This window comes from Hyperolius riggenbachi, chromosome 1, assembly GCF_040937935.1.
Source record: "Hyperolius riggenbachi isolate aHypRig1 chromosome 1, aHypRig1.pri, whole genome shotgun sequence".
NCBI lineage: Eukaryota > Metazoa > Chordata > Amphibia > Anura > Hyperoliidae > Hyperolius > Hyperolius riggenbachi.
Window position 1 is genome coordinate 417,904,526 of NC_090646.1, and position 22,228 is coordinate 417,926,753.

A 22,228-nucleotide genomic window follows, 5' to 3' on the forward strand; every position below is an offset into this window, starting at 1 on the left:
CCTATTGAATTAGTGCTGGCTTACTGAACAGGCAGAGCCGAGATTCGAACCCTGGTCTCCTGTGTCAGAGGCAGAGCCCTTAACCATTACACCATCAGCCAACTGCTACTATTGCATTTCTCTGTGTGTGACACTCCACAGCCCACTGACACCCATAGCTGTGCATAATGTGATTCCTGGCCTTTAGGGATTAAAACCAGACTTTGCGTCAACTCCGTAATTTTTGGTGAGACTTTTGGCATGGATCCCCCTCTGGCATGCCCCTGCCCATGTGTCATACCCCTTGAAACATTTTTTTCATCACATTTGTAGCTAGAAGCAGTCTTTGTAGGTTTTAAAAATCGCCTGCCCATTGAAGTCTATGGCGGTTCGCCAGATTCGCCTGTTCGCAAACAGTTTTCAGAAGTTCGCATTTGCCGTTCGCGAACAGAAAATTCTATGTTCGCTACATCTCTACTGGCCAATCAAATGACCAACTATTGTGCAGGTTGGCCACATATGCACAGGTCAAGACCTGATTTTTTTTTCGAATGTGGATATGTGGGCTGATTCACTAAGCAGCATTAAAGCTACCATGCACAAGCAGTGCTGGATAAAATCAGTACGCACAGTCTTTTCTTTAATAATACGTGTACATTAAACTTTTTTTTTAAAAATCACCCTGGTTATTGGACAGTGGAATGTGATTCTGAAAGAGGGAGCGCCCATCCAAAATAGTTGCAGCTGAGAGTTGTGACAAACCCATCCTTGTTATCTAGGTAATTATACCTCTGTCTGTGTATTCTGCTCTACTCATCACACACTGTGACTCTTATCTTATTTAGAAGGAATGAAAAGTTTTACAAGGTCTAGTAAATAAAAACTTTAACCACTTGGGGCTTGATTCACAAAGCGGTGCTAACTGTTAGCACGCCTGTAAAAACCCCCTTAGCACGTCTAAACAAGCTTTTCGCGCATAAAACTTTACTCGCGCAAAACTTTATGCGCGTAAAACTTTATGCGCGTAAAACTTTATGCGCGTACTGCACAGAGCACAGGGCGCACCGCGCGAAGTGCCCATTAAAGCCTATGGGACTTAGCGCGCGTAAAACTTTGCGCGCGTAAAACTTTACGCGCGCAAAGTTAGCGCACGATCTGATTGAGAAATCCGGTGCTAACCTACTTAGCACCCTGGTTAGCGCTTCTAAAGACTTTAGACGTGCTAAGTAGGTTAGCACCGCTTTGTGAATCAAGCCCTTGAGGACTGCAGCATTAAACCCCCCTAAAGACCAAGCCATTTTTTGAGAAATTGGCCACTGCAGCTTTAAGGCCAAGGGCCACACCACGCAGCGTACAAGTGATTTCCCCCCCCCTCCCTTTTCTCCCCACCAACAGAGCTCTCTGTTGGTGGGGTCTGATCGCCCCTCAGATGATTGTTTATTTGTTTTTTTTTCAATAAAAAATGTGTTTTTTCTTAATTCCTTGTTCTCCCCCCTCCCTCCCCCCGCCAGCCAAACCCCGTGATCAGCTGTCATAGGCTTAAGCCTATGACAGCCGATCACTCATGTGACTCTGGAGGGGACAGCCGTGTCACACGGCTGTCCCCAGTACAGCGCTGCTGTAAAACGCAGCTCTGTACCAGTAATTAGACGGCGATCGCTGCTCGGAGACTGAAGGCGGAGCGGATGCGCACGCAGCCTGCACGTGATCTCCTGCAAAACAGAGCCCCAGGACTTTACGCCGATCGGTGGTAGGCGGTCCTGGGGCTGCCGCCGCGGCCACGCCCATCGGCATGATGCGGTCGGCTAGAGGTTAAGGCTTGTACACACGTGCAACTTTTCCACCCAACTGTCTTCCAAACTTGTTTATTGGACAATAGGTTGCACAGGAGTATGCATGGCAAACGACTAGAAGACTGCTAAGAGGCGGTGTGCCCGATCCAACTGGCCGATCAACTGCCCAACTATCAGGTTGGGAACATGTGTATAAGTTGTTTGAAGCCTTTTTTTTTTTTTTTATGCGGATATGCGGGTTGATTCACTAAGCAGCATTACAGCTACCTTGCAAAAGCAGTGCAGGATAAAATTAGTGAGTGAACACTACATGCGGTCTCAGGGGCATAACTAGGAATCACTGGGCCCCCCTGCTAAACTTTGGATGGGGCCCCCTCCCTTCTCCCTCACTTTCTGCACAAGTAAACTGTTATTCAATTGGTTAGTGCACACTCTAATGTGTTTTCCCCATGCAGATAAAAACTGACAACAGTGAAGCACTGCAGGCATTTTCTCTAACAATTACATAAGCTTTGTGATAAAATGGGCATGTTTTCACACATACAGACAGACATGGTATGCAGAAAACGCATACAGAAAACGGACAGACGAGTGTGCTCCCAGCCTCAGCTTATTACACTTACTCTGTCCATCTCTGATGGAGCAGAACTGGCTCTGCAGACTTTTCCAGCATCACTACAGTACAGAGCATTTCGGGATGGGTAAAGAGGTTGGGGGTAGGGCCTGTACACAAGACCCTGCTGAGCACTGAATAGGGACTGTCTACAAATCTTTGCAAACAAAACTTTGTAGGATTGCTTATCGGTGGCCGAGCAGATGCAGTCATGTGCCGCAATTACAAAGAGCACATAACTTAAGAACGCACCCTACGCAACAAAATTGCGGGTAGCGTGCGCTGATTTTATCCCACGCTGCTTGTGCGCAGTAGCTTTAACACTGCTTAGTGAATCAACTCGATGGTGTGTGCGCGCAGCATTTAAATGAATTGGTTGTTTCGTTGGTCATAATGGTCATGCAAACAACAAGTCGTGCGGTTCGTCATGTTAATCGGTTGGTCATGCATTAATTTGCACGTGTGTACGCACCTTTAGTTAGCAGTGGATTAACACAGAGAAAGCAAGTAAAATAGGACTTTCCTTTGGTGGGAGTTGTAGATGAGCTCTGCAAACTGAATAGCCAGTCAGAGAGCTGGAGGAACATCCTTGTGTTGCTAGGTGTGGCTTAGTTTGTACCATCTTGTGAAACCAGAAGCCCTAGGCTGCATTCTTTTGCTCGGCATTCTGTGATACGGATCTACCAGCACTTAACCAGTAAGTATAATATCATTTTATTTTACTTTTTCTCTGTTAGTTCTGTAAAACAAACTGTACTTTTTCAGCAGCGTTTAGTAGAGGTGCATGAGTTAATGCTCAATTTCAGACATACGTGGCATTATAGTCATCTGTAAATCTAGCTGCGTGCAATTTCCTTCACTGTACGAATTACCTCCATAACGGTAACATTATAAAACTTTAAAAAGTATAACGAAGACAGTATAAGCTTTGACTGAATTCTTTTTTACTGTGGTTTGCCTGCAAAGGAAACATACTGGAAATAAGCCAAAGAGTGACTAACACAGATGTAACACGCCCATCTACTGAACTCGGAAAACTAGTTTTTAAAGCATTTCCAAAGTTTCCATCAGACTGCAACTGATAAAATCTTCTCACTGTAATATGCATTCTTTTTTAGAGCCAACTAAATAAGGCATGAGAATAATTAAAATGGAAATTTCTTTTGTATTGATTGTATTACTGGTTTTTCGGGTTTGGAAAACACTAAACTAAAATTGCCTTTAAACTGTAACAGTCACAGGCATAGCTCTGTGTTGAAAAGGCTGCCAGCTATCATACATTAGACCCACTACCTAATTCTCACCTGTAAGGACAGCCATTGCACTAGGGGCACTATTGCTAATTTCATCTTTTTTAGACACTTATACATTCATATGTCTTTCTGGAGTAATGCTCTTGCTAAGTATATAGTCCTATTCAAATGTAATTGTTCACTGACAATATGCATTTAGAGCCAGGCAGTCATGTCAGTAGTTTTACCTTTCCGACGCCAATACAGCCTAATCCTTTTTATAGTAGGGAGGCAGAGGGAAAAAACTACGGACGTGACTGCCTGGCTCTAAATGCATATTGTCAGTGAACAATTACATTTGAATAGGACTATATACTTAGCAAGAGCATTACTCCAGAAAGACATATGAATGTATAAGTGTCTAAAAAAAGATGAAATTAGCAATAGTGCCTCTTTAATCAGCCATTAAAATGAAATTGCATCCAAGATGAATTACAAATGTAAAACTATGATATATTTACTTTATTGAGTATGTGTATACAGAGTCGGGGCAAGGTCCTCCAGCACCCAAGGCTAAGACACCAAATTGATCCTCCATCCCTCCCACCCCAGCCATTACACACTGATTGCTATTACAATAAGAGGGCCCCAGCACCTTCATCTCTAGTTATCTGGCTTTCAGTCACTGCCATGTATCCCCTTTTCTTATTTCTCTCAAACGCAATAGGGGAATGATAGCTGAGTGAGTTGTGCACCCCCTTCTACACTGCGCCCTGAGGCTGGAGCCTCTCTCGCCTCTGCCTCGTCCCGGCCCTATGTGTATGCAATCAGCATGATTACCTTTTTGGTAATTAATCAAAAATTGAGAAACTGAGAAACTCTTTGTTAGAGGCAATAAGTAAATATGATGGAAATCTGATTTATGAAGCCAAGGGGTTGCAATATGTGATGTGAAGTGTCCTGCACATCAGGTGCCCCGCCTAGTTGCATTGAAATAAATAGGGAAATAATGTGGATACATGTACATTTCCTTATTTTTATCCAGGTGTCACATTGCCTGGCGAGTAGGCAGTTGGCATCATTTATCAAATAATGAAATGCTTGATGACATTTCTTTAAACACTGTGCACATGTTTGCATACACCCATGTGCGGTGTATCAAAATTGGGACTTCTACAAGAAAAAGATTGGGGCCCTAACTAAGCCTAATTAACTTCTTTATCCACCATGCTGTCTGGGATTGGTCAGAGGGTGGAGCCTGTAAGCATGGAACTCCACCGCATATCAATACCAGCCAACATGGCTTTTAACAAAAAGAGGGACATCAAGAGCTCAATATAGTGTAATATGCACTGGTAAATGAAAATGTGTGGAAAGAGTATGTGCAGTATACTCACCAGTCAGGGTCACCACATAGGCAACGATTGTAAATGCAGGTGGGGAGATTAGACCTGTCCCCACTCAGGATTAAGAAGTCGCTCTCCGTAGATCAAGGAAAAAAGGGGTAACACCCCCTCCATCAAGGGTGGACTTGTACAATGTAGTATGGATACAGAGGCACCAGAAGGATAAAAAGATCTAAAACATTTAAAAATTAGGAGGTAGTGGTGGTCCACCACTACCTCCTCATTTTTAAACGTTTTAGATATTTTTATCCTTCTGGTGCCTTTGTATCCATACTACAACATGGGTTTTAACATTGGAGTGGTACCTCCCCATGCAAAGTGCCATTGTCCAAATAATAAGGAAACGTTTCCTACCTGCCTGTTGAAGGTTTTCAGGGTTTTTCTCCAGTTCCCCTGTCTTGATCCGCCTCTTTTTCTAAGTAACTAGAAGACTTTTTTTTATTTTTTCATGGCATTTGATGAATATTGTCAACTATCTTGTAGACTTGCTTGAAGAGACACTGACTCCAGCATTTGTTCTTTATGCAGATTCGACCATCAGATAGATTTCTGTCAGATGCCTGTCAAGTCCAATCTGACAGGAATCTATCACACTAGGAACAGATTTCCAATAGATTTCAGAATGAAATCTATTGGAAATCAATCTAAATGCATTATTAGACCATTAGATCCAATGCAACTCAATGGGCCATCGATCTGCTGCCAGCAGCAGATCGACCTAGATCTTCCATCCTGTTAGATCAAATCGATCAAAATCAATTGAAATCGGGAATTTGATACAATCGATTTCTGATTGATCGATTCTATAGAATCAATCGATCGTTCAATGGCTGAAATCGAACAGTGTATGGGCCCCTTTTAGGCTCTGTTCCCACATGATGCGGCTGGAGCCCGGGGCTTGTCAAAGTATATCCCAACTTTCCAGTGTCCCTCTATTATAACCCAGCAACTCAAAATCTCACCTATCTGTCTAGTCCCACCAAGTGTGCCCCTTGGCGTGTTTCCAAACTTTGTAATGCTAAATAACCATAGACAGAGCCTGAGACTACCTGTAAATCACAATTGATACCTTTTCGGAGGAAAAAAAGGGATACAACTTAACTTTTAATTCATAATCCTAAAACGGGTCGGATGCAAATACTACTAATAGTGAACACGTGATACAATTGGGTTGGCAGATATAAGGTTATTAGTCATGACGACAAGCCTTCCAATTTCCCATTGTATACTTATTATAAACCCCACACATTTGGTGTGGGGTTTATAATAAGTATACAATGGAAAATTGGCAGGCTTGTCGTCATGACTAATAACCTTATATCTGCCAACCCAATTGTATCACGTGTTCACTATTAGTGGTATTTGCATCTGACCCGTTTTAGGATTATGAATTAAAAGTTAAGTTTTTTTTTATCCCTATTTTTTCCTCCGAAAAGGTATCAATTGTGAATTTTGCGAAATCAGGTGCGTTGTAAACTACCTGTAAGGGCTCGTTTCCACTATCGCGAATCTGCATGTGTCCAACACATGCGGATTCGCACATGTAATGCAAGTGGATGGGCCTGTTTCCACTGTAGCGTTGTTGAGGTGCGTTTTTTTCAGCGGTAAAAAAACGCACAAAAGAGTCAACGAATTTGCCTGCGAGTGGAATGCATGCGAATCGCCGCTAATGTATTTAATAGGGAAATCGCATGCGGCTTTGTCATGCGGATTTCCCCGCGATTTCGCATGCGATTTCGCATGAAAGCCAATGGAACTTAACACAGGCAGTGACATGGTTAAATTCGCATGGCTCCTTGCCATGCGAAATCGCATGCGAAATCGCGAGGAAATCCGCATGGGGAAACGCAGTCGCATGCGATTTCTTCAGCGGTGGAATCCAGGCGATTCCGCACCGCTACAGTGGAAACAAGCCCTAACTGACTGATTTTGTGGCGCCACTGTGACAGCCAGGAAAATCACCGGCCGGGTGGAGCAACTCTCTCCCCCCCCCCCCCCCCCTCCCCAACAAAAAAGGACTGGTGCTTTACATTCACAGCTATACATGCAGAAATAATGTAAACGTTTATGTAATTTCCATTGGGTCAAAGAGACTGCAATGTCCGCAATGATACATACCAAGCAGTAGAGCATTTACTCTAAAGAGTTAGACAATCGAGTAACAAGAGAACTCAGCTGCAGAGCAGGCTTTGTAAATTACATGTTGTCATGTCTGTGCAAGAAGAAGTATGTGGGAAACACCATGCAAGAGTTACGCTTCAGAGTAGGATAGCGTAACAGAAATATCAAGAATAGATATAATAGCAGCCCCATGTCTATGTGTTCTATCTTATTCAGCAGACAGCAATTTGTTATGTTTTATGGTTAAGTTACAAGCTTGATTACAAGTTTGATTATAATATTAAATGTTTGATTGTAAAGTAACATGAGTACAGAGGATCATGAGGATTATGAGATTATAACAGTCAGTTTTTATGCATAGAGACAGGGTGGATACAGTATACCAACTCATTACAATGAAGCCAATAGATTTAAACAATGATCTGAATTTGAAACCCCATTTGGTGGACTGATGGGTGCAGTGGCGTAGCTAAGTAGTTGTGGGCCCTGATGCAAGTTTTACAATGTCCCCCCCCCCCCCCCAAGTACTCTATACATAGCAAGTGACATGGTGCACCAAAACCTGCCAATGGCAACTACAGTGTCAGAGGAGCAAGAAGGGGATGGGGAGCAGTTTAATAATTACCACTATTCAAAGTATCTACAGAAGTGATTATTATGAGCACAGGACCAATAGAGAGCTAATACTGTAGTTGAGAGAGGGCCCTTTGGGGCCCCTCTGGCCCAAGGGCCCCGATGCGGTGGCTACCTCTGCAACCCCTATTGCTACTCTCCTGGATGGGTATTTGGAGAAAAATGCAGTGTATGCTGGATTATTACTATTATTTTTAGTGTTTTTTATTATATATGTTTACCTATTTTCTAGTATAACCTTAAAGAGAACCCGAGGTGGGTTTGAAGAATATTATCTGCATACAGAGGCTGGATCTGCCTATACAGCCCAGCCTCTGTTGCTATCCCAAACCCCCCTAAGGTCCCCCAGCACTCTGCAATCCTTCATAAATCACAGCCGTGCTGCTGACAAACAGCTTGTCAGAGTTGGCTGTGTTTATCTCTATAGTGTCAGTCTGCTGCTCTCCCCGCCTCCTGTAGAACTCCAGTCCCCGCCTGCATCCCTTCCCTCCCTGCTGATTGGAGGGAAGGGACGGGGGCAGGGACCGGAGCTATGCAGGAGGCGGGGGAGCAGCTGAGACTGACACTACAGATGTAAACACAGCCTCACAGCATAGCTGTGATTTATGAGGGATTGCAGAGTGCAGGGGGACCTTAGTGGGGTTTGGGATAGCAACAGAGGCTGGGCTGTATAGGCAGATCCAGCCTCTGTATGCAGATAACATTCTTTAAACACACCTCGGGTTCTCTTTAAAATTTTGTCATTATGGGCCTGATCCAATCCAGGTTTTCTCCTGAGTGATATTTTCACATCATATCAATAAAATGCCTTTTAAGCCACCAGCAAGCAAGAAAATACTTAGACATTTTTGCAGTACTTTTTCACCTACGTTATGGTTCTATTTCAGTTACAGAGTGCTGAAAAGTTATTGTAACTAAAAGAGGAAAACTTATCTCCTAGGAGAAAACTCAGGAGGAACAGTGAATTGAAGTATGTTATTCAGTAAAACAAATATTGAGGGCTATGGGCATGATTTAAAGAAATAGTTCATATTGCCTGGCTGTCCTGCTGATCCTCTGCCTCTAATACTTCAAGTCATAGACCCTGAACAAGCATGCAAATCAGATGTCTATGACAAATCTGACAAGATTAGCTGTATGACCAGAAAGATCAGTAGGACTCCCAGCCAACTGGTATTGTTTAAAAGGAAATAAATATGGCAGCTTCCATAGATCTCACACCTCGGATTCCTTTGAAATGAGTTTTTTGTCGAATTCATCCTCCAAACCATGTATGCTCCGACATCCCCAGTGTGTGTAGTCCCACCCCTTTACAGCAAAATACCATGGTATTCTCTCTGATTGAGGTAGAGAGTTCCACATGTCTCTGTAAGAGGGCGGGGCTATGTGCCAGAAGTCGGCACACAGGGCTTGGAGGATGAGTGTTGATATCAAAGACTGTACATTTTTGTTAGATTATTATGCACTGTATATGCATTCCTCACATGTAATTGACGGATGTGGTTGTTAGCCTGCATATATGTTTGTTGGTGTGTGTACTGTTTGCAACTGGTTGGTACATAAAAATGTCATAAATAAATCAATTTCCTGCTTTTCTCCATATGTGGTGCTCCATATAAGTACATATGAGGCAGAGATAACTAAAAGTGGAGACTTAGTGTCTCCTAGAATGGGTTAGACTATAATATTAAAATATGTAAAAATCTGACAAAATAAACCGGCAAGACTGCATAATTTACACAATCACTAAGGCGTGGTAAGTTCCGGCTTAGCCAGACCGCATCAAGCACAATATAGTGTTTAATGAGCTCAACTGTGAAGACACAAAGTTGTGAAATAGTTGTTTGGCAGTGTATACAGACTGCTAATCCTATTCTTCGGATACATTCGTGCAGAAACTCCAGCTAGAAAGATGCCGGGAACCGCCCCTTTTGTGCAGTATGAGAAAACACACAAAAGGGGCGGTTCCTGGCTTGAACTGGAGGAGGTTCTCTATCTTGTGTGATGTTTACCTTGCTGGAAGTGGTTTTGGGACCCCTATTGTACGGATTTAAATAGTACACTTTATGGTTGTGTGTCTGTGCAAAACTGAGTGTAGGAAGGCGTGTAACAAAGGAAAATTGCAAGTGTGAACTTAAATAATTAAAGGATTTATTTTCAGCATACTGTTTGCTTGCAGTTCTATACTGCCACTATAGAATCCATCCTCTGCTCCTCAATCATTGGGCTTGATTCACAAAGCGGTGATAACTCAGTTATCACGCCTAAAAGACTTTAGGCGTGATAAGCCGTGCGAAGCTGAGTTATCCCCGATTTTTGCTGCTCTTCGCGCGAAGCTCCCGCGCGCAAAGTTTTGCGCGCGCAAACGCACAGGCGCGCGCGCAAAGTCCCATAGGGTTCAATGGGCGCTTCGCGCGCAATCGCAAAACTTTGCGCGCGGAAAATTTGCGCGAGTTTCTTCTTATCATGCCTAAAGTGAGTTTAGGCGTGATAAGGGGCTTTTCACAGGCGTGCAAACACTTTGCACCGCTTTGTGAATCAAGCCCATTGTATGGTACATGGGTGCAACGGCCAGCGAAAAACACAAACTGCAGAGAGTCATAACTGACGCAGAGAGGATCATCGGGTCTCCTCTCCCACCACTTGATCTCCTCCACTCCGCTAGGATGATAAAGAGGGCCACTGCGATCTCCCGTGACTCCTCCCACCCAGGCAGATGCTACTTCAAGCTTCTCCCATTGGGCCGCCGCTACAGGACTATACCATGCAAAACCTCCAGACGGAAGAACACCTTCTTCCCCCAAGCGGTTCGGCTGCTGAACTCCAACCTCCCCCTGTCAGGCGCGCCTTCTGGCATGCCCTAGCTGGGCCTTCCAGCCAGTTCTCGCTGCCCTGGGCAGTATGGGGGTCACCATTAATCATCATCATTATTACTATTATCATTACCATCACTTGTATCACTATCAGTATTGACTGTTCCTGCACGACAGGAAGAACACTAATCTGATGACCGGGGTCTGCTACTAATGTGGGTTAGACCTATACCATTACTGTAACTCCAACTGTTTGTGTTGTGTTGTGCGTTTTTGTTTTCCTATACTACGCCTATGCCATGTGTACCACAAAGAATTCCGAGTACAGCTCTGTTGTACTTGGCGAAATAAAATTGATTCTGATTCTGAGTGGAGTCACAACATTCCTAGTTCTCTTAAATCTGCACACATCTTTTTTTAATCCTTTTCAAACATGCTGCCAAAGTAAGACTTTCAGGATATGAGTCACTTCTTTAGCATAATATGTGAAAATGCTACAGCGCTTACTTTTAAGTCTGAAATTACCAAATTAAGTCATAGAGACAAAAACGCCCAAGATAAGCCCCTAAAACTTTTTTTTTTTTATTAAATTAAACTATGGAGAGGAAGCAAGTGTATCAATTAACATCCTATCCATTGATATGAAGCCACTGCTGCTACTGATAATGATCTTTTAAATCTTCTAGGTTGCCATATCACACATGCTATTGCCAGTGGTCTCTCTTGCTGCCAGTGCATTGTAGGATGGCTGAAAAAAATGAGGTTACAAATATTAAGTAACAATTGGATTAGTGGTGTTGCTGCCCAAAGAAACCTGCTAAACTAGGCAAAAATGTAATTAATGTGTATGTAGTTTCCTTATACTGTGCTGTTAATTTTTTTCTAAGTACTTACAATCTGTAAGTTTATTTTCCTTCTTTTTATGTGATGTTAGGTCTGGCTGTGTTGCCCTTGACTTTTTGACTTTATTCTGACTTTACCAGGTGCTTCTAATGGCCCATACTCAGGGGCAGCATTTGTGGCCTGTCGCCAGCACACGTGAGCGTGTGGGCGACAGGCCGGCGACAGCTCCTCGCCAGGTCCCTCCGCGTACACACGCAGAAGAGGGACCAGCGGCGCGACGGAAGCTTGTCGCCGACGTTCCTCCTCCCCCCCACCGGAAGCTCCGTAGACTTCAATGGAGGTTGCTGTCGCTAGTCTGCATACTCACGCGGACTAGCGACAGTTGCGGCGGAGTTGCGGCGGCGACTGTCGCCAGGCAATTGACCGCGCCAATCGCCTGCCGACATCAGCGACGGTTTGGGGTGCGCGCCCGTGCAACGCCGCATACTATTAGGGCCTGTTCAGGCGAGTGTCTGATCTGGCTGCCCGGTGTTTCCCCTGAATGTGCAGAAAAGCATTCATCGATTTTAGTCAGCTCCTGATAGACACAGCAATGTGCCACAAAAAAAACCCTGAAGGAACCTGTAGCTTCCAGGGTCGCCTGAAACGATGGTGAAAATCGGGATCAGAATGCATCATTCACGCAATCAAAGGTTTAACACTGACAATGACGGTTTAACACTGCCCATTTATTTGGGCGGCAGTGCTTAATGATGAGTGCCACGGCTGGCGGTAAATATCGTACAACTGAACTGTCTATTTGAACCAGTGTAATCATTCACTTTTCTGTTTCTACAGACACAATGGCATTTCTACAGGCATTCCTTGCACAAGCTTCCTTCTTGCAGGACAATCCTGATGCTTGTAAAGTAAGTACCTGAACCTAAGCATTGCTTCACTTACCTCCTCCTTTGTTGTGCCTCTTAAATAGGGGCAGAGAGTGTCCAAAGGTAGTACTGTATTGGGACTATATTTGCCAATGAACAAGGATTGCCATATTAGGGGATAGGAAGGGCAGGAAACATTTACATTGGGAAGTTAGAATACCAAAGCAGCTTGGGGTGACCGAAAACTACTAGGAAAGTAAAGGGGACTAAAAGAGACTGAAAAGCCCTCCTACTAAAAAAACAATGCTTAGTGCGGTTTGCCTTCTTTAAACAGAAGGTATTTGCAATAACTCAGCTTTAAGTGAACATCCGTGGTTACCCACAATGCACCGCTACTGAATATGCAAATTATAAATATGCAAATTATCTCTTTATGCCCCTGAAGCTAGGCTTACATCCAGATCCGCTGGTGTATAATAAGCCTATAGCTTATAAATTTTACAGAGCCACAACAACCCAACATGCAGACAGCCTGTTTTGGACTTTTGGACCTTATTAGTGCATGGCATGAATTGATATGGCTCTATGGGATAGGGCTTGGACTAGTATAACACAGTAACCAAGTAGTGACCTAAAACCACATGGAAAGCATAGGGGATTAAAAGAGACCGATGGGAAGTTAGTGATAGGTCAGTCTATGAGTCTGGCTAGGGTTAGGATGGATTAAAAAATATAGTTGGATTGCTGCCTTGTCGGGGTGGAAGGGCTTGTGTTGCTCTGTGAAGCTATGAGCCATGTAAATTACAAAGAAGGGCAATTCAAAGGAGTGTTCAAACTACAGACCAACTGACCAATTGCCCTCATTTCACAAGCTAGCAAGGCAGTGCTGAAGATGTTGCAGGCTAGGCTTCAGCAATATGTGACCCAAGAACTACTGGAAAAGCAAACTGGTTTCCAATGAGGCAGGGGAACCAGAGATCAAATTGCCAACATTTGCTTGATTATGGAGAAAGCAAGGGAAGGGGGTTCCAGAATGATGCAACTCTTAGGGCTGGAACCCACAGGAGCGCTTTTGGCAGCGTTTTGGCAGCACTGCGATACGCTAGCAGTTTGCCAAAACGCTGGGCTAATGTTAATGGATGGGGCAACTTCCACAGGAGCGTTTGCGTTTCCCAGAAACGCAAACGCAGGACCTGCAGCATTTTGGGAGCGTTAGCGCTTCAATGTAAAGTATTGAAACGCTCAGCAAAACCTAAACTGAGCGGTTTTGCTAACGTTTTGCGGTTCAGCACACTGTAACAAAATTAAAAATAATTCACAGGACCAATCAGGATAAAAACGCAAAACGCTACGCACCCGCTGGGCAAAAAAATACAATGTTGCAAAACACGACCAAAAACGCGCATGAATCCGCTTGCAAACCGCTCAGACAAAACGCTAGCGGTTGCGTTTTGCGTTTGCTGATTTCAGTGGGTTCCAGGCCTTATGGCAGAAAGTGAGAAGAATTAAGAAACTTCTTGATGAAGGGGAAAAAGGGGAGTGCAAAAGTTGGTCTAAGGATCTAATGTTTAATGTTAGTAAAGCTTTTTACCATAGCAATGATCGTGCTACTGAATAGTACAACACAAATGTATAGGATTAGTACAAACAATTGGGATAAGTGAAATAGTAGATTTAAGCATTGCACATGCATTTAGTAAATGTACCATCCTCTAGTAAATATCTCATTTTTGGGGCAAATATATTTTGCACCTAATATATAGTCATATTATGTTCTTCTTTCAGCAACAAGCTTCTGGAGGTCTTCAAGCATTCCCAGGGTATGATGCATCTGCAGATGCTGCTGCTTTAGACAAAGCCATTAAAGCAAAAGGTATGTCTGTTTACTGCAGGATATATAACTGTGATCAGCACTTTAAGGCAGAGACGGAGTACTCCTACGACCGCATAAAACGACCTTAGTTTTCTGTGGACAATTTTTGTTTACAATGTGCATTTAAACGAGAGCACCATCTACATTCACTGACGGCACCTGAACTTTTCGCTAAGGGGAATCACACTCAGTGTGCAATATTATTCTGTAGACTGTTTTTTTCTGGATCCAAAATTGCATTTCAAGTGTTTTTTATCCCATTGACTTAACAGTTAATAGTTCTTAAAAAGCAAAAAAAGAAAAAACAAATCTACTGAACCCATGTACCCAGGGAATGCCCAGAAAGCTCATGGTGAGTCAGAACCACCTCGAAAGTATAAAGGGCTAAAAAGAGACCAAAAAACCCTCTATCAAAAAATAAAAGCTAAATGTAATCTTAAAACAAAAGTTATTTGTGATAATTCAGCTTTAAGTGAGCAACTTTGGTTTCCCATAATGCATTACTCCTAAATATGTAAATCATTTTTCTATGTCACTGAAATGAAGGCTCTATGTCACTATGAGCTGTCTAGTATTCTTTAGGACTGGTCCATGGTGATCCAGATGCCCCCTTTCAGGGGCAGAAAGAGATGATTTGCATATTGAGGACAAATGCATGGTGGGAAACCAAAATTGCTCACTTAATGCTGAATTACCACAAATGCCTTCTGTTTTACGAAGGCAAAATTATATTTAGCTATGTAACTAGGTAGGACTAATGTGCATGCTGAGTACTAAAAGCAATCTCTACATACTATTGTGAAGGATGTTATGAAAGGTGAGATGTAAATTACAGTATTTGAGGAATTGGTTGTCTTGTAGACATGGAGTTGAAAATCACCATGAAACTAGTTTATGCATGCTGTGCCTAAAGTACAGGCATTAATAATATAAGGCAATATTTCTGTTCCAGCTGCATACACCAGTGAACACTACCTATTGTTTTTACTGACCAGTGTGACCACATGTCACTTCCTGTGTGCATTGAAAGCATTGTGTCTGCTGTACACAGCACTGCCAGGATAAACTGCTGGAAGCAGACATGAGGCTGAGTTTTCTCTTTTTGAGAAAAGGCGAAATACATTGTCATGTCAGGGAAGTGCAGCAACCCCTGGCAATCAAGCAGCATTCACTTTTGTATGTACTCAGTAAATGCAAGCACCTGTGTATCAGAATCAATTTATTTTTTTTTTTTTTCGCCAAGTAAGTTTGCACCTACAAGGAATTTGTCTTGGCAGTTGCTTAACAAACACAAAGAAAAACAATACAAGGACAGACAGTATGTACTCAGCAGGGGCATAGCAATAGTGGTTGCAGAGGTTAGCGACCGCATCGGGGCCCCGAAGAGCCCTCCCTCAACTACAGTATTAGCTCTCTATTGGTCCTGTGCTCATAATAATCACTTCTATAGATACTTTGAATAGTGGTAATCAATAACAAACTGTTGCCACATCCCCTTCTTGCACCTCTGACACTGCAGCTGCCATTGGCAGGTTTTGGTGCACCGTATCAATTGTTATGTATAGAGTGCTTGGGGGCCCCATTGTAAAACTTGCATCGGGGCCCACAGCTCCTTAGCTATGCCACTGGTACTCAGTAAAGGAATTTCAATATATAGATGTCTATATTTGCTTCAACAAAATTTCCTGTATAAGGTGGTTTATTTTACAGTAGCTCCCACAATTATCTCAGAGCCATGTAAATGTATTAGCTAATTATGTTACGTTTGTTATATCTATGTTTTCTAGGTGTTGATGAAGCCAGCATAACTAATATTCTGACCAAGAGAAATAATGCTCAGCGCCAGGCCATAAAGGCTGCTTACAAGACATTAACAGGAAAGGTAATAAGCATTAATCAGTAATTTTAACCACTTCACCACTGAGGGGTTTTACCCCCTGACCACCAGAGCAATTTTCACCTTCCAGCGCTCCTTCCATTCATTCGTCTAAACCTTTATTATTACTTATCCCAATGAAATGAACTATATCTTGTTTTTTTCACCCACCAATTAGGCTTTCTTTAGGTGGGACATTATGCCAAGAATTATTTTATTCTAAATGTGTTTTAATGGGGAAATAGGAAAAAATGTGGGAAAAAATTATTATTTTTCAGTTTTCGGCCATTATAGTTTTTAAATAAAGCATGCTACTGTAATTAAAACCCATGAAATGTATTAACCCATTTGTCCCGGTTATAAAACCATTTAAATTATGTCCCTATCACAACGTTTCAGGCAAAGGCCCATTCTCAAGTGCTTGAGAAAGAGCCTTTGCCGAAACGTTGTGCTGTGTGTGTGCTATATCACCGCAATGTACGCATTAAAAATCTGTTGATTTAATCTTGGAGGGTCGAGTCCTATGTGGATGGTGCGATTTACTGCCTTATGCTTTATGCATTGGTATACTATTGCAATCACACAACTAGAGCCTGTTGTGTTCCCCCAGCAAGTGACAGCTATCCGATGAGAAGAGGGTGTGGGTACGAGTGGAGGCACAGCAGAGGAGTTAAAGGATACCCCAACTGAAATGTGACATAATGAGATAGACATGTGTATGTACAGTGCCCAGCACACAGATAACTATGCTGTGTTCCTTTTTTTCTTTATCTGCCTGAAAGAGTTAAATATCAGGTATGTAAGTGGCTGACTCAGTCCTGACTCAGACAGGAAGTGACTACAGGGTGACCCTCACTGATAAGAAATTCCCCTTTTTTACCTCTTTCTTGCTCTCAGAGGCCATTTTCTGCTAGGAAAGTGTTTTATAGTTGAGTCAGGACTGAGTCAGCCACTTGCATACCTTATATTTAACTCTTTCAGGCAGAAAAATAAAAAAAGGAACACAGCATAGTTATCTGTGTGCTAGGCACTGTACATACACATGTCTATCTCATTATGTCACATTTCAGTTGGGGTATCCTTTAATGATACCTAGAGTCAACCTTATAACTAAATATGTATCTGGACAAGAAAGCTATTCCTCCTCTGTTCAACAAGCAAAAATAGTGTTGTTTCAATCTGTAGTAGTACATTTTCTAATGAAGGGAATTGTAGTCATGTGATTGCTTCCTGCTCATAGCACTGTAGCCACCCGAACTCTTGAGGACTTCATGGGAGGGGGCATGGCGACCTTGTCTGGCAGCCCAGGACAAAATAAAATTACATCATAGTACGACAGAAATCTTAATTTAAAAAGGAGTGCTATTTCTCCTGATTTTTTTTCTTGTTACCTGTTTCCACGGATGAGGAGGAGCAACACTGAATAGCAGGTGATTCCGAGTAACTTTTGACCTAGCAAGGTGTTTGTCGATTAATAATCTAGTGAACAGGCTGACCTCCAAATGGATAAATTGGTCTCATCTCTGTTTCTATGCAGTGTAGCAAAGGTGTGTGAATACAACACTGATTGAACATACATAAAATATATTTTGGCAAATGAAAAAGTTGAATTTCACGTATATTTACAGTGTGCCCACATTCTGTTTATAGTGCTATTCTATTTTACAACATTTACTTGATTAGTAGATTTGAACATCAGCTTTTGCTTCTAGCCTTTGGATGAAGCGATGAAGAAAGCTCTCTCTGGCAACTATGAGGAGGTTGTTATGGCCTTGCTGAAAACTCCAGCTGAATACGATGCAGAGCAGCTGAAACATGCCACAAAGGTAAATACATTATTCACAGCACAAATATAATATCGTAAATAGCATTGCGTCTGATGACTTAGGTTCTCTGAGATAGAGAACATTGGAGAACATGAATGATCCCACAAACCTAGTATGATTTTACTAAAAATTGGGCAGGGAGGTTACAACCTCCCTTATAGCCAGTGATGCTCGGATACCCCCCAATCACGGATTCGACTATTCGGCCGTGATTGAAAAAAAAATCCGGAAATTTCGTGATTAATTTCCGGATTTGAAGCGGACTCACAAATTCGACCCGGATTTTTTATCCGTGAATGAAGCAATCACAGAAATTCACGGCCGTGATCACAGAAATGATCACGGAAAAGCGTTTTAGCTAATAGCAAGGCCCCCATACACGCTACAATACCCCAAATTGCATGGATTATAAAGGTGATAAGGTTCTACAACTTAAACAAAAAAAATCCAAAAAGAACTTTTAGTTTTTGAGAAAATTCATTTTAAAGTTAAATCAACACTTTAAATGTGGCTATTGATTGGTAATAAGTGGTTCTAACCTCCCTAGCGTTCTGGACGAGCTGAGCTTGTCCAGAGGCACTAGAGGGCACCGCTCAGGCCTCGCTGGGCTGATTTTGATTTTTTTTTTTTTTCAAACCTGCAGCTAGCACTTTGCTAGCTACGTGTTTGCCCCGATCGCCGCCGCTCCGCTGCTACCCGACACGAAAGAGGGCCGCCCCCGCAGACCCCGTGCGCAGCCTGGCCAGTCGCCGTCAGGCTGATCTTTGGGGTGGATCGGGAGTCCCTGTGACGTCACAACGTCGATCACGTCACTCCGTTTGTCGCCATGGCGACGGGGGAAGCCCTAAAGCAAATCCCGTTCAGAACGGGATTTCCTTATGTGCGTGATAGCCGGCGGCGATCGGAAGGGTGGGAGGGAGGGGGCAGAAAGGGGACAATCATGTAGCTAGCGCTAGGCTGGCTACATGATCAAAAAAAAAATCGGGCGAAAAAAACCCTGGAACGCCCAGCAAGTTTAAACTGGGAAATACACTTTAAGCCAGACATAGGGCCTGATTCACAAAGCGGTGCAAACTTTTTCGCGGACTTTTGCGCGCGCAATTACCGCTTTGTGAATCAGGCCCATAGTGTACACTATGCACAAAATTTCGAGGTGGAGAAAGTGTGCTGCTTTTTACTGTCAATACGTGTGTTTTGGGCCTGGGGACAGATGGAATATAACAGGGGGCTTTTATTGATTTTTCAGAAAAAAACAAAGAAAAAACTAACAAAATACTGAATACAGTAAAATAAAACACGAAAATCAGTGGACAGTGCAATGGTCTGCCTGCACTATGCGCACAGCAAACTAACCGGCTGCACGCTAGTAGCAAAGTACAAGGTCACTGACTAAACTTAGTGACTGAACAACTGTGGCAGTGACTGCAACTAACTGAAGTTGATCACTGGCTGGCTGGCTTAGCTAGCTAACAAGTATACAGTAATAGAGCAGTAGAATCAGTGTGATGTTGAACCTGCCTGCCTGCACTAAGCACAGCAATCAGTACACTCACTCACATTCTCAACTACACTACAACTAACGTAAGTAATCACTCACTGGCCAGCTAGCTGAATACAAGTATCAGATACAGTATAAGGGCATTGTAAGGACTGAAAACGCTCTTGCTGATGCACAATATGGCCTGGAGATGATCCTCTCAGTGCCACAGAGTCTAGCAATCACTGAGCTCTGGAAATGGCACCCACTTTATATACAGGAGGGGAGAGCAGAGCCTCCCCTCCTATGATTGGTTGCTAGGGCCTGGCTGGGGGCCTCTGATTGGCCCAGGGATGTCAATTCTGCCCATTTCCGCCCAATCACGACCTAATAATGGATTTCCCACCGCAATCACGCCCACAACCGCATTCTGAATATTTGCAATCACGGAATTTCTGTGGCTGATTTCCTTGATCCAGAATCGATCATGAATTCGGAAGTCGAATAATGAAAAAGTGCTCGTGAATCACGGCTATTCCGTGATCACGGAAATTATCCAAGCACCACTGCTTATAGCTATATTTGCAATTTTTTTAAAAGGTTTTGACCAATGACCATATGCTATAGTTCAATTAATGGTACAGTTTAATGGGGTCGCAAAAAGTCAGCTTACCTTGCTCCCAATGAAATCCCCAGCAACGTAAAATACTTTTCCCCCTCTGAGTTGTAGCAGTTCGGGTGGGCACATAATTTGGGATCAGACCATTGGCAGCATCCATAATACAGCTACGCGGGCGCGGACTATAGCATTGCAGTTATAGCCTCTCCGTTATCAAGTGCTACGTGGCGCCAATGTGACCTGCTTCACGAAAGGGCCACCTTTGGATGGAGAGCAGAGAGGAGATTAGGTCAGGTGTGCCTATTGCAGTTACAGTGGTATCATTAAAGGAGTTATCAAGGCTAAAATAGTCAAAATGAGCTTTACTCACCTGGGGCTGTCTCCAGCCCCTTGCAGCCGACTGTCCCACGCTGACCGCTCCCCGCCACTGTCCCGGTCTCCGTTCTCGGTATTCAGGCCGACCACGGCACCAGGTGAGTAAAGCTCATTTTGACTATTTTAGCCTGATAACTGGTTTAAAGTACACCTGACCCAAAGCAAAGCTATATGGATGGCTATATGGGCACATAAATGGCAGATGAAATTCAATGTTGAAAAATGTAAAGTCATGCATTTTGGTCGTACCAATGGTCTAACACAGGCATGGACAAACTTGGCCCTCCAGCTGTTGAGGAACTACAAGTCCCACAATGCATTGCAGGAGTCTGACAGCCACAGTCATGACTCATAAAGGCAAATGCATTGTGGAATTTGTAGTTCCTTAACAGCTGGAGGGCCAAGTTTGCCCATGCCTGGTCTAGCACCATACAAAATAAACGGGATACAGATGGGGACATCAAACTTGGAGAAGGACTTAGGAGTACTCATCAACAACAAATTAATCGTATTCAATGCCAAGCCACTGCAGCTAAAGCTCTCTAGCAAGACCACATCTGGAATATGGAATTCAGTTCTGGGCACCACATTTCAGGAAAGATATTGCAGTTTTAGAGCAGGTGCAGAGAGGAGCAACAAAATTGATACGAGGGATAGGTCTCACTTACCAAGAAAGGTTAGATAAACTGGGTTTATTTAGTCTGGAGAAAAGACGGCTTAGAGGGGATCTAATTAACATTATATAAATACATCAGAGGGCAATATAAAAGCTTGGCGGATGAGCTTTTTGTCCCTACGGTTTTACAAAGGACTAGGGGACATGATTTGCGCATGGAGGAGAAACGTTTTAGCCATTTATTTAGGAAAGGGTTGTTTACAGTAAGAGTGATTACCATGTGGAATGCATTGCCACAGGAAGTCGTTATGGTAAGTGATATATCTGCATTTAAAGGGCTTAGATGCTTTCCTTGTGTTGAAAGACATCCATGGCTATAATTATTAGGTAATGCCCAGTGGTGTTAATCCAGGGATTTTATCTGATTGCCATCTCGGGTCAGGAGGTATTTTATTCCCTTTTGGGGCTAAGTGGACCATGCCTTGTAAGGGTTTTTCGCCTTCCTCTGGATAAACAGGGATATGTGAGGGAGCAGGCTGGTGTTGTACTTTATTTTGTGGTTGAACTCGATGGACGTATGTCTTTTTTCAACCTAACCCAAATAACTCTATGTAACTTTGCAGCTAATTTTGTCAGATTTGTAGTAGGCATCTGATCTGCATGCTTGATCAGGGTCTATGGCTTAAAGTATTAGGCCCGGGTTACATCTGCGTATTTTTGCGTAGCGTAACCAAAACATATACTGTACAAACGGAACGGATGTGAAAGGATCCAATGTTAACCTATTGGACCGTTCACATGCGTCCGTTGGTATGGATACGTGCCGTACATTCCGGTCCCCGGATCAAAAAATTGCTGCAGGCCCTATGTTTCCGGACCGTTCTGCCCAATGGAACCTGACAAAAAATGCTGCAGCATTGGGACAATGGAAAACGGAATGTTTCTTCACGCTAGTGAAGAGACGGACCGTTCCACGTGGGGCTGAGGGTATGTGGGGATGTGAACCTGAGCAGCGGGAGGGTGAGGGGGGACTAGTCACATGACGCACTGTGTAGTCACAGCGAAGAAGAGGAAGCCTCTACCGTTGGCTGCAAAAGAGCATTAGGTATGTATTTGCCGGCAAACTGAGTGAAAACAGATCCGATCGATCGTTGATCAGATCCGTTTTCACTTTCCGTTTGCAGTGTGCACAGAGCCATCCGGATCCAGTGAAGCGGAGACCGGATCCGGTCACCGGATCTGTTTGGCTCACAAACAGCCAGGACAG

General features: G+C 43.3%; 1 protein-coding gene across 1 annotated transcript in view; it reads left to right on the top strand.

Moving 5' to 3' along the window:
- The first annotated feature begins 2,976 nt into the window (after nt 1-2,976).
- LOC137552738 (annexin A1-like) overlaps nt 2,977-22,228 on the top strand; it is a 63,831-nt gene continuing 44,579 nt past the window's right edge. The window contains exons 1-5 of the mRNA XM_068271412.1: nt 2,977-3,082; nt 12,271-12,341; nt 14,085-14,172; nt 15,960-16,054; nt 17,761-17,874. Coding sequence (XP_068127513.1) covers nt 12,276-12,341; nt 14,085-14,172; nt 15,960-16,054; nt 17,761-17,874 — 363 coding nt within the window. The 5' untranslated portion in view covers nt 2,977-3,082; nt 12,271-12,275. The remainder of the gene's footprint in view (nt 3,083-12,270; nt 12,342-14,084; nt 14,173-15,959; nt 16,055-17,760; nt 17,875-22,228) is intronic.